At 33.1% G+C, this 13,266-nt stretch overlaps 1 protein-coding gene across 1 annotated transcript; it reads left to right on the forward strand.

The window, feature by feature from the left end:
* Nucleotides 1–7,707: 7,707 nt before the first annotated feature.
* On the forward strand, nt 7,708–12,645 carry LOC108206848 (probable linoleate 9S-lipoxygenase 5). Its single transcript, XM_017377266.2, has 9 exons — nt 7,708–7,967; nt 8,805–9,094; nt 9,402–9,642; nt 10,008–10,346; nt 10,422–10,507; nt 10,586–10,693; nt 10,891–11,198; nt 11,287–11,550; nt 11,675–12,645. Exons 1-9 carry the CDS (start codon nt 7,772–7,774, stop codon nt 12,426–12,428), a joined length of 2,586 nt encoding a protein of 861 aa, XP_017232755.1. The 5' UTR covers nt 7,708–7,771; the 3' UTR covers nt 12,429–12,645.
* The last annotated feature ends 621 nt before the right edge of the window (nt 12,646–13,266 follow it).

A 13,266-nucleotide genomic window follows, 5' to 3' on the forward strand; every position in this document is an offset into this window, starting at 1 on the left:
TTTAGGAGTGTTTTGTTATTTTGTAACTTGAAAGTTGTGTGCGCGCGTTGGAAGCACTGTGTTAGAACTTAGAAAGCCACTTTGTGTGATTGTGTTACACTGTTACTTTAGATCAAAATTCAAAAGCCTTCTTTTTTTCTTTTTGTTAGATTAATTATGTTTTAAATAATTTTAAAATATTTGTTTTATTTATAAAACCACTAATTTTATTTTATATTTGTTAATTAATATATTACATATGTTTTAATATTATTTTTACAAAATAAGTCCTTCTCTATGACATTTTTACAAAATAATTGAGCGGGGGCTAAAAAAAAATTATATTGACGTCAATAATTTGGGGGGGCTAAAAAAAATTATGTTGACACCGATTATTTAGGGGGGGCTAAAAAAAAAATTTAACTGTTTTTTTCAAGTCAGGGGGGCTCTAGCATCCCCTAGCCCCCCTCTGTTTCCGCCACTGTCTATCCTCCAACTGACTCTTCACCCGATGAGGGTGGGGAGAGTGATCGTTCCGACTCCTTCTAGGTACATTCGATCCTTTTTATCACCTTCAATGAAGACATTGAATATTTAACATTTGGGGGTGGTAATCTAAGGACTAGTAGTAGTGTGTGTTCATATAGGTTGCATGTTGCATATAGTTTAGCATATCATCTCATTTAGTTTGCATATTAGTTCGATTTTATTTTATTTTATATATATATATATATATATATATATATATATATATATATATATATATATATATGCTTGTGTTAGGATGTCTTAGTAGTTTTATATAGTTGCAATTGCATGAATCTTGAAGTTGTTTTTCAAGTTGATTTCCTATGATGAATTTATCTGCATAATTTCTTGGCTAGTAGTCTTGATCATATGTAATGCCTTGTCACTTGGAAATTGCTTGTGTCAAAATTGTAATTACACTTATGCTCTAGAGATAAGACTTAGACTAACTTATTTCTTGAGTCCTTGCGTTGAGTCGGGCGTAGAGTTAGGATTATTCCCTTTTTGAACTTAGAGTTTGTAAATCTTAAATTTGGGGGAGTTAAGGGATGAATATGCATTTCTAAAAAAACAAAAAAAAGGAAAAAAGGAAAAAAAAAGAATAAAAAATTATCAAGTACTCTTTTGAGATCAATGGGTAGAATGCAATGTCATGTGAAACGGACGTGTGCTGGTATTAAGTGCAAATGTATTAGAATAAGCAATTTCTTGGTGACCTTTCACAACTTTTGTTTACTGGAGAATTACTCGATTAAAAAAAAGAAAAAAATAGAATAAGCCAAGTCGAATGGCGGTCGTGACTCACTTACACTGAGAAGTGTCCCAACCTTAGACTTAGCAAGAAAAAGAGAAAAAAAAATTAGAAAAATAGGAGAGGCATAGGAATTCTTTAGTGACCCTAAATTGTAGTTGACTCTTTAATAAAGAAGTGTTTAAACCTAATTCTGATTAACGGCTCATAGTGAGGACTCTGTTGAAGTTTGATGGTCTTTGTTTTGTTTCACTAGAGAGCATGCTAGCACACACGATGCACTTCACACTTTTAGTGGAAGAGAAAATGGCTAATATGTGAAAGAGATGAATGTCGAGAATGTTGCATATTCTGAGGGTTATATGTTAACAAGGATTACACTTCATGATTCGATTAGATGTAGGCATTTAGTTGCATTCATGCATTTCATTAGTAGTATTTGTGTGTGTGTCTATGCTTGAGGACAAGCATCGGTTTAAGTTTGGGGGTGTGATAAGTGGATTTCATATCCACTTGGAAGCCTTCATTTTGACTTAAATTGATGAAATGGCCTCAAGCTTTTGATGTTTTTGATATGTTTTAGTGTTGTGTTGTGTAGGTTTCTTGGAAGGAGGACGAAGAGGAGATTCATAGCTTTCATTGGAAAAAAACGGTGAAGCAATCGGATGCACGAGGATAGAGTTATGGGCAAAGAAGCATCGGCTGCGCGTTCTGACTTTGTGAGGCGTCCGCCTCACTGCGCGTTCTGACTTTGTGAGGCGTCCGCCTCAGGCGGGCGCCCGCCTCACATTCTGAGCGGCATTTTTGGCCCGTTTTGACCGTTTTTGATCCGTTTGAAGGCCCGTTCGCTGGGGAAGTAAAAGAAAGGCTTGGGGAACCAAAAACATAACCTAGAAACATTCCAAGGAGCACGTGACGGCTGCGGAGAAGATCGATATAGAATTTCATAGTTTTTACCTTTGTAATTCTTCGAAGTGGGCGTAACTTTGGATGCTCGTTTCAAATTTGTTTCTTAAGTCTTATTCTCGTACTTTGAGTTTCTTTTTCCTATTTAGTACCATGTTTACTCTTATTCCCATGATGATGAGAAGTTCGATTATGAACTAATCGTTAACGTGGGATTCTAGCGGATTTATATATGGATTTCAGAAGTTGATTTGCCTTAATTATTTGTGTGATGAATGTTTGATTTCTTCGTATTGGTTGTGCTTATTCTTCTTGGATGCGTAGCTAACATCTAAGTTGTGGCTTAATCTTTATTGAAGCGACAGTGGATATATTGATTTAGAACTTGCCATGCGAACATAGGATTATGAATTCGATATACATGATTAGTGGTGTGATTTTAACCATCTTGCATCGCCCTATGTAATCTTGATAGATAACTTGTTCTTCAACCGTTATGTTTTCAAATCTTATAGACATATAGGGTCTAAGCATAATTGGTGTCTGTTTACCTTCTATCTTAACTGTGGATGTGGAACAGTATGGTGCGCGTATAACGACAGTTAGCGTGTATCAGTCTCGTGTTATCTGATTAGTTATCAACCATCACATATCGATAAGGCATAACTCTGAATGACGTATATAATGAAGTTAGAATCCCATGTTTTATTCTCATAAGTAAATCAGTTAATCACTTAGTTTAATATTCGTAGTTCAGTAATTCGATTCTATTAGTTAATTTAGATAAAAACCAACCAACTTGTTAATTGTCCGAGCATTGAATAATAACCATACATTGTTGCATAAGTGCATATTACTTGATACACCAGTCTCTGTGGAAACGAACTGAATTGAATTTCTATACTACTTGTGACCACGTACGCTTGCGTGATTTTGTGCGAACAGATCCTAATTACTAAGAAACTATAATTATAACATATATATATTAGTAATTTACTCTGATCAAATATTTACATTAAATTATTTAAATAGCATTAAAATAAAAATTGAAATTAATTTTTAATCTCATCCTCATATCATGGGATATCAGAAGCCCATACGGGGAAATTTGAATTCGAGGTGTGTATTTTATATTATATCTTTTCCCACCAAACAAGTCTGGAATGGAACAAAAAGACTTCACATGTTAAAGGCTTTGCTGTTTGTTTCCAAATTGCTTAGCAGAGTTATTTATTTATTATATTACCAAAAAATAGTTTACATAGTTGTGCTTGTGGTATAAATACTATTTATGAAATTCTTTAGTTTAATCTCAAATTAGTCCGACAGTTTAAGTCGTCTCAATTTTTAGTAAGAAACTAATTCATTTTTTACTGAAACTTTACGTGAATTCATTTAGGTGCCGTTTGGAAACACATTTTTCATTTGAAATGTGGGATTTCAAATCCAGAATTCGAAATCCAAATCTATTGTTTGGGAATATTAGAATTTCAAATCCTTGATTTGAAATCCAAATCCATTGTTTGGGATATCTTAGTATTTCAAAAACTGAATTTGGAATTTAAATAAATTATTACTTAATAATTTAATCATAAGTCCAAATTTAATCACAAATGTGTTCTTCAATATTTATCTAAATTTATATTTTAAAGTAGGCGATACATGAGATAGATATTTAATCTCATTCATAAAGTCTAAGATAAAATGAGTAAATACTTTATTATAACATGTACTTCACACTTATAATTCAAATATTACAAGCGATCCGTACTTATCTTATGATTTTAATACTACATAAATTTTCCAGAAAACACAAATCACTTATTGGATCAAACAGACACACCCCCAGTTCCTGTATGCAGCTCAGGCTCAAGCCTGCATCTTCTTAAGAAGCTCAACATACACTTCAGGCTCTAGAACAAATTTCTTAGCAGCATCAGTCGACAGAAACTTGGTCATCCATCCGACGAGGCCCGGTGTTTTGGCCTCAGCCAGAACCTTGATGCCACTCATTTTCTCGATTGCCTTGATCCATCCAATGAAGTTTCCCAGAGCAATATCAGTGTAACCTGATCAAATATGTCACGACCCTCTGATCAAAATCCTTACCTGCATATTATCCGTGAATATTAAAATATTAGGCTGAGGACAAATAAATACTAGTAAGCACCTTCATTTCAATTGTTATTATATCCAAATTAGATGAGTAATTAGCAACAAGAAAGCAATCAAAAAACAAACATCTAATGTCCCGCGGTGTGTCAAGTAGGGTGTTTACCTCCTAGATGAGCGTCTCCATTGGTCGCGAGAACCTCAAAAGTTCCATTTTTAACACTTAAGATACTGACATCTAATGTCCCACCACCAAGATGTTAAAGGACAGAGTGCAGAGTGACAGAAAATCAAATAACTCAATGATGTTAAAGTTTAAAAGGTAGCCAACTTGGCCACATTTATTCCGCAACTCAATGATGTCTTACAGTACTCCCCTGCTATGCTATAGGATTGAAACTCAAAGAAACAAAGCTGATATCAATTATTCTACTGCAGACAAGTCCATAAAATGTATCACCAAAACTGAAGAGGCAGAAGAAAATTCGAAAAATAATAATACCTATATTTGTAAATTGTTTAGCACTTGGGGAGACAAGGGGCTGCTTCTACCTGCCTCCATCAAAAAATATATATGAACAAGAGTTAGTTTACGATGACAGGCACAAATACAGAATACTTTACAAGGCACAATTCCTATATTTGATATTTTATTTTTTGCTTAAGACGTAGTAATTCTAGCATTACATAATTTATCACTGTTTAATTTAAGAAGCACAACAACGTAAATGCATTTAAATGGAACCTTTTATCAAATCCTTCTCCTGCAGAACTTTGATTACAGCTTTAAAAAGAATCCAGTCTGTATTATATCAGCTTACAAAATCGACTGAAAAGAAAAAACTAATCAATTGTCATTGGATAACATAATTACTAGTCATTAGTAATTAAAAACAATATCAAGAGCATAAGTTTTATACTACTGGATCTCGTTTACAGATATTTAACATAATTACAAGCCATTGGATAACATAAGTTAAGAAACTGTATCAAGAGCATTTCATAAGTAGATATAACCAAATTACATCTCGATCAAACAGGACTACAAAATTATACCATTTTCAAGTATCCTTGCATTTATTACTCATTAATTCCATCCAAAACAAAAATTATAAGGCTATGAGTCTCAATTTAATTGTTCAGATCTCGAATACGATGAAGTAAACATAACACACAGATTGTATATATAATGCTAAACTCTAATTACAAAAATGAAAGAAGTGAAATCAATTATATGCACATAGATATCAAATTAAGCAATTAAATAACATCCAATGTATATAGAGAGAAAAGATACATATATACTGTTATTTCATATTATATTGTGTTGGCTTTTGTTTTAGGTTTGATGGAATTGAACAAATCCAAATTCAGATTTCATAGAATTTGGCAAACAACAGATTTGTTCAAATACAAGATTTGAAATCAAATCAAAGTTACCAAACGGGGCATTAGGAGATTTCTTAGAATTTATATATTGAAATAAATTTCAGTAACTTACTTGCAATATATTTTCAATTTAGGAAATTATCAAATATAATTTTTTAATTTAAAGTCAACATCGCATAGAAATCATGCATTTGATTTACAGAGGCCGGAGTATAATACGGTGTCGATTATCGTGATTTATTCAATATATGCACATAAGAACAAGTGTTAGCTTTTTAATACTGGTCACGTTAAAAGCTCCAATTCACATGGCCGGATATGAATTATTTTTTTTCTCGTTAGTTTACTCTAGAATAATATAATCTTATCCTCGTGGTGTATAAATTATCCTCTTTTTTTTTGGTTGTTGTCGGGATAAATTAAATTATCCATTTCTAAGAGTTAAGTTGCATGTAGTTCACATATTTACTGTAGTACCGTAGACCACGTATGTTCTGCAATTATAGAATACCATAAAAACATTGCAAAATGTATGAAACTTGTTATTTTGTGAAATACATTCTATAAATATCACTATTTTATGAAAAATATTGAAAATTATTTATGTTCGACAAGTAGAACACATATGTTCTGTAATATGTAAATATGTTCTGCAAACTTAACATGTTTTGCAGAATAATGTGTTTTTCACTATTTAACTTGCAGAATGTTTAGGATTGTCAAAATTTTTAACAAAATAATGATGTTTATAGAACATGATTTGCAAAATAACACATTTTGCAATGTTTTTATGGCATTCTATAGTTGCAGAACATACGTGGTCTACGTTACTACAGTAAATATGTGGACTACATGGAACTTTGTTGCCATTTCTGATTCAATATAAAACGAGGATACTGACTGTTGTCGTAGATTATAGTTTTTCTACTTACCTACCACTCTACCAGTCAATACAGTAAATTTAACTGTAAACAACTCCATGTCGCTTTCCTCGGTGTGTATAAGAAAGTGTTGCCCTTGCTCCAAAATTTTTAGTTAAAATAAATTATATTATAATCATATTACAGATAATATATATAATTTTGTTCACTTTAGTCATACTTTATTTTTCTCTAAGAATATCGTCAACATAGTGATGTTGATTATATTGGATAAAGATGAATCTCTCTTATAAAATTATATATCATTTAGTATGAGCGGAAGGGGACCCTAATTAATCTTTATTAAATAATATATTTTATTTATAATACTTTCAAATAATAATAACATATAATTTTACAAATTCAACAAATTGTACATAATCTATAACATGTCTAATTAAATATCCAATTTCAGTTAAGAACTTTAAAAATGCTTATTAATATATACACATCTGATTAAAAGGGAGTATATACATTTGTGTACATATCTACACAATAATTTATATGATATTGTGTACTTCTTGTTATGGTAAATCTGAGTATGTATACAATAACAAGTATGTTCACTGCGAAAACGATCAAGCTGATTCAAATATTATGAGACCGTTTGGGTAAATTTAAAATAAGTGATATTATGAGGTCGTTTGGGTGAACTTAAAATAAGTGCTTCTTCCTTAAAATAAATAAGTGGAGTAGAAGCTAGAAGCAAAATAAGACTTATAAATGATTAAAATGTTTGGGAAATAAGTAGAAATCCGGAAACAAAAGCTAGCATTCCTAACTTTTTCTAAGTGCTTCCCAACTTCTTACACAAAAGGTACGAATAAAAGCTTCTAACTTATAAGTCGAGAAGTCCGGCTCAAAAGGGGCCCAAACACCCACTATCAATTCAGTTCTAGCTGGACCAAACTTCAAAATTTTAATCACGCTGCAATAAATGCAACGTTGCATAAACGTGGTATACTTTTATATGGTTATATTATCAAAACATCAAAATAAATGTTTTAAATAAATTATCTAATCCCTAGTTAGAAGTAATATATTAAATTTGAATACTGTCGGTGGCGGGCTCAACGGTGCACAAATTGTGTGCCTATAAAAACTGATCCCCCATGCATATTCATTCTCATCAAACGCTATAACTTCTACACCTATCGAGAGAGAGGCCTTGTCTGTGTTCTTAAAGATGTCTGGAAAGATTGGAGATGCGATTTCAGATCAGGATGCTAAAACAATAAAAATTAAAGGGAGAGTTGTCGTGATGAAGAAAAATGTACTTGCTTTTAACGATTTCAATTCTTCGTTTGTTGATACGTTTGATGAACTTGTTGGGACGAGAGTTTGTTTTCAACTCATCGGTTCTCAACATCCTGATCCTTCAGGTAAATGCTGCTTTCACCATTGTATAATATTAATGCGTAACTTTAAATTTTACTCTTGCATGTCAAAATAAGTATGAAGAAGACTTGATGAGTTTTCTATTCGGTCTGTTTTGGAGTAAAAAAAAAAATTGCTATTTTTTTCTTATGTGTCGAGGTAATACTCGCTCCATCCTCTTTTACTAGTCATTTTGACTTTTGCACATAATTTAAGGTGATTAAAATATTGGACATAAAATATACTTGCACTTATTATATTTGAATTTTTTTTTTCTGAATTAAAGTTTATAATTTATAATTTTATTCATAAAAAGAATAAAATTTATAATTTATAAAGTTTGTAATTTATAATTTATAATTATTTTTTTTCTGAATTAAAGTTTATAATTTATAATTTATAATTTATCCTTTCACCATTGTATAATATAGTATAATATAGTGCCGGTTCCACAAACTTGTGTTTTTTTTTTCAAAAAGCAAGCATTTATAAAAAGCTGAGGATGTTAGGTTTTGTTTTAGAAATTTTACTTCTTTAGCGAATAGTTTAGTCACTTAGAGTAATTTAGTTCTTCACTTTCACTTTTAATTTAAACCTTACCCTTCCGGATGTATTCGGTTTGTTTTAAAGTAATTTTAAAGTAAAAAGAATTGTTATTTTTCTATATGTGTCGAGGCTAATGTTTATTAGTACCTTAAATTTAACGCAGCCTGATATTAATGCGTAACTTGAAATTTTACTCTTGCATGCGAAAATAAATAAGAATAAGACTCCATGACTTTGTATTTTAGTCGAGTTCGCTTTTTTAATCTTTAGTTTAATGTATATGTATATTTTTGCAGAGAAAGGATCGAAGGGCAAGCTGGGAAGTCCAGCATACTTGGAAGATTGGATAGCAACGATCACTGTTATAAATCCTGGCGAATCAGCTTTCGATATAACATTTGATTGGGATGAAGCTCATGGAGTTCCTGGTGCATTCGTTATTAAAAATTTCTATGATAGTGAGTTTTACCTCAAGACACTTACGTTACTAGATGTTCCTGGCAACGGTGATATCCAGTTTATCTGCAATTCATGGGTTTATCCAGTTGACAAGTACACAATGGATCGCGTCTTCTTCTCAAATAACGTACTCATAACTTTACACGTTACTCTCATAAGTTGTACTCTAAACATATAATAGTCGCTTAGACTTTTTTTCACGTACTTTTAAGAACTCTGACCGTACTTTTAGATATTATTTTTAAAATTTTATTTTTATGAATAAAAATATGATACTTCTAATTTTATTCACAAAGAAATTTAAAAATAATATATATAAGTATAAGGTCAAAGTTCTTAAAAGTAGGTAAAAAAAAGTCAAACGACTACTGTATCCCGAGTAGTAGTTTGTAAACTTTATAGTGGTTTTGGGCTGATTTTGATGTTTTTTGCAGACTTATCTTCCTAGTGAAACTCCAGGGCCATTAATTGGGTACAGAGAAGAGGAGTTGGCTAACTTGAGAGGTAGTGGAACTGGAATGCGCCTGGAATGGGACAGAGTTTATGATTATGATTTCTACAATGACCTGGGAGATCCGGATAGAAATATAAAGACTGCTCGTCCAGTACTTGGAGGATCAACCGAGTTCCCTTATCCTCGTAGAGGAAGGACAGGCAGACCACCTACACAGACAGGTTTGTCAACTGTCCTCAACAAGTTTCCAACACATTTCAAATTATTATCTCCGTCCCCTTTTAAATGTCTATTTTAGTTTTCGAGAAGTTAAATTGATCAATTTTTGACTTAACGTTACAAATTACATGTTCATTATTTTTAAAATCTGAAAGTTGCATATTAAAATGGGCTAAATATATTTTTTTTAACGATATAATTTTTACTATTTTTCTCAATTATATAATATAGTCAATTCGATTGGTAAAAAATCAAAATGAACATGTAAAAGGGGACGGAGGGAGTAATTTTTATTTTGACGTGTTTAAATAACTGAGTACTCCTAGTCAATGAATGACATGTAATATTTGTTATGTACATTGAACAGATCCTGCAACTGAAAGCCGACTACCAAGATTTGTCTTGGACATTTATGTTCCTAGAGATGAAAGCTTCGGACATCTGAAGGAGTCAGATTTTCTTTATTTTGGACTAAGAGCCCTTGTTCAGTTTCTTCTTCCGGCATTTGAAGCTATATTTGACAGCACTCCTAATGAATTTGACACTTTCGATGACGTTCTTAAACTATACGAAGGAGGATTCAAGTTGCCAGAAGGCCCTTTACTTGATAATATCAGGAAAAATATTCCCCCAGAACTGCTGAATGAACTCATACGCATTGATGCTCAAGGATTTGCGAAATTCCCTATGCCAGCAGTTATAAAAGGTAGCATACACCACAACCATTTTTTCATTTGAGGAAAAAAATACGTGAAAATCTAATCTCTATCTTTTGTAATAGAGGACCTGACTGCATGGAGAACTGATGAAGAATTTGCAAGAGAAATGCTTGCGGGAATGAACCCTGTCAGCATCGCTCTTCTTCGAGTAAGATGAAACTTATGCCGCATATTCATTAGACTTAAGTACTGTAATACTAAAGTGATATTTTCCAAATATTTGCAGGAATATCCTCCAAAGAGTAAGCTAAATGTCGAAGTCTATGGAAACCAAGACAGTTCTATAACGAAGTTTCACATACACAACCAACTCGATGGGTTAACAGTAGATGAGGTAAATTAATAATCTTGAGCCTTTTAAATAAGAGGCCTGTTATACAGCTACCGTTGGATAGAGAACCACCAAATCAGGGCCGTTGGATGAAAAAACTCCCTGCAATGTTTCATTGCGGGGACTTAAGTACCCGCAATGAAACAGTGGGGCGCTTTATATATTTTTTTAGAGCTAAACGAGTCTAATTTTGTTAACAGGCAATGGAGACCAACAGGCTGTTTATATTAGATCATCATGATGCGTTGATGCCATACCTGAGTCGGATAAATGCTTCAACAAAGACAATTTATGCAACAAGGACACTACTTTTCTTGCAAAATGATGGCACATTGAAGCCTTTGGTGATTGAATTAAGTTTGCCACATCCAGAGGGTGATGAATATGGTGCAATTAATAAAGTCTACACTCCTGCTGCAGAGGGTACTGTTGAAGGTTCCATATGGCAGTTGGCTAAAGCTTATGTTGCGGTGAATGACCAAGGCGTTCATCAGCTCGTTAGCCACTGGTATAAGAACTTTTCAGTTACACAATTGATACCTTCTTGGTGAGGTACGGCATTATTTTTTAATTAAAGAGTCTGTATTTGATTACAGGCTGAATACACATGCATCAATTGAGCCATTTATCATTGCAACCAATAGACACTTAAGTGTGCTACATCCGGTCCATCGACTTCTACATCCTCACTTTCGTGATACGATGAACCTAAATGCAAGTGGCAGACAGATCCTCGCCAATGCTGGTGGTATAATAGAGCTGACCATGTTTCCAGGAAAGTATTCAATGGAAATGTCATCTGCAGTTTATAAGAGTTGGGTCTTTCCCGAGCAAGCCCTCCCTGCAGATCTTATAAAGAGGTAATCAAACATAATTTCTCTACATTTTTTTTTACATATTTGAATTTATAAATGAAATTGTGCATTTTTCAAGATGGCATTTGGTTATATAAATCCATAACTTTTGTTTTTATTGGTACCTCAGGGGAATGGCTATTGAAGACTGTAATTCTCCCCATGGTCTTCGCTTACTGATTGAAGACTATCCTTATGCTAACGATGGCCTTGATATCTGGTCAGCAATCAAAACATGGGTTACAGAGTACTGCAACTTGTACTACAAGACTGATGACATGGTCCAAAATGACAATGAACTTCAACGGTGGTGGACAGAAGTTCGCGAAGTGGGACATGGTGACAAGAAAAATGAAGGTTGGTGGCCTAAAATGCAGACTTGCCAGGAACTCATAGACTCATGCACCATAATCATATGGGTAGCATCTGCTCTGCATGCTGCAATCAATTTCGGACAGTACGAGTATGCAGGGTATATCCCTAATCGACCTACTCTAAGCCGTAGACCCATGCCTGAACCAGATACACCCGAGTATGAGGAACTTAAGACAGACCCTGATGGCGTATTCTTAAAAACAATCACTCCTCAGTTGACAACATTACTTGACATGGCAACCATTGAAATATTGGCAACGCACCCTACTGACGAGGTATATCTAGGGCAAAGAGATAACCCGGATTGGACAAAAGACACTGAGGCATTAGAAGCATTTGAGAGGTTTAATAAGAAGCTGGAGGACGTCGCGAAGAACATTGATGATAGGAATAAAGATGGAAAAAATAAAAACAGGAATGGACTGGTGAAAATCCCTTACACTTTGCTTTATCCTACAAGTGAACCTGGACGTACAGGTAAGGGCATTCCCAACAGTATATCAATGTAGGCTGGGTTCATTTGGATACCAAGTCCTGATCCATTTCATTTCGTAAGTCTCTGTTTTTCTGTTTTAGTTATTTGCATTGGTTGTCTTGTCTTCGGGCCGAGACTTCCATATCCTTTTTACTGCTTTTCCCGTTTTGGGCTTGTATGGTCCGTTGGATTTCTGGCTTTGCACTGTTATCAACCTCGGCAATAAAATTTTATTTCTACAAAAAAAGAAAGTTGCGACAGATATCTCTTTTTTTGACAAATGCAAGAAAATTTCATTAACTTGAACATAATACAATCGGGACAAACCCCCAACTGCCAATACAACCAGGTGGTAAAACAAATAACATACTAAAAACAATTAAATGATTTGTTTCCTGATCGTTTAACAGATCCAACACTAAATAGACCCAACCATAATTAGACGGAAACATAACCAAACACTCCAACAGGAGAGACAAAACACACTCCAAAAGGATATGATTAGAGCTATTTGGTCATCTATCTCTATCTTGAGAATTAAAAAATTAAAATTTTATCGACTGATAATTAGACCTATGGAAAGAATATTTATATTAAACGATATTAGATTTATTTATATTAAATTTATTTAATTAGAGCACAAAACAATCACATTTAAAGATATGATGAATTAAAAAGTTATATTAATTTGATGATTAAAATATCTAGAACAGAAGTACAGCGTCAGCATAGACACTTGCCAAATCAACAATTCAAGAAATAAAAATTGGGTTAAATAGCTAATTCATAATTAACCTGGTTAAAAACTTGCAGTTTGGTCATGTTGTTGAAAAAACTTTCAAACACATAACTTTGTTTCATATAATTTTCAA

Source organism: Daucus carota, chromosome 2 (genome assembly GCF_001625215.2).
Source record: "Daucus carota subsp. sativus chromosome 2, DH1 v3.0, whole genome shotgun sequence".
NCBI lineage: Eukaryota > Viridiplantae > Streptophyta > Magnoliopsida > Apiales > Apiaceae > Daucus > Daucus carota.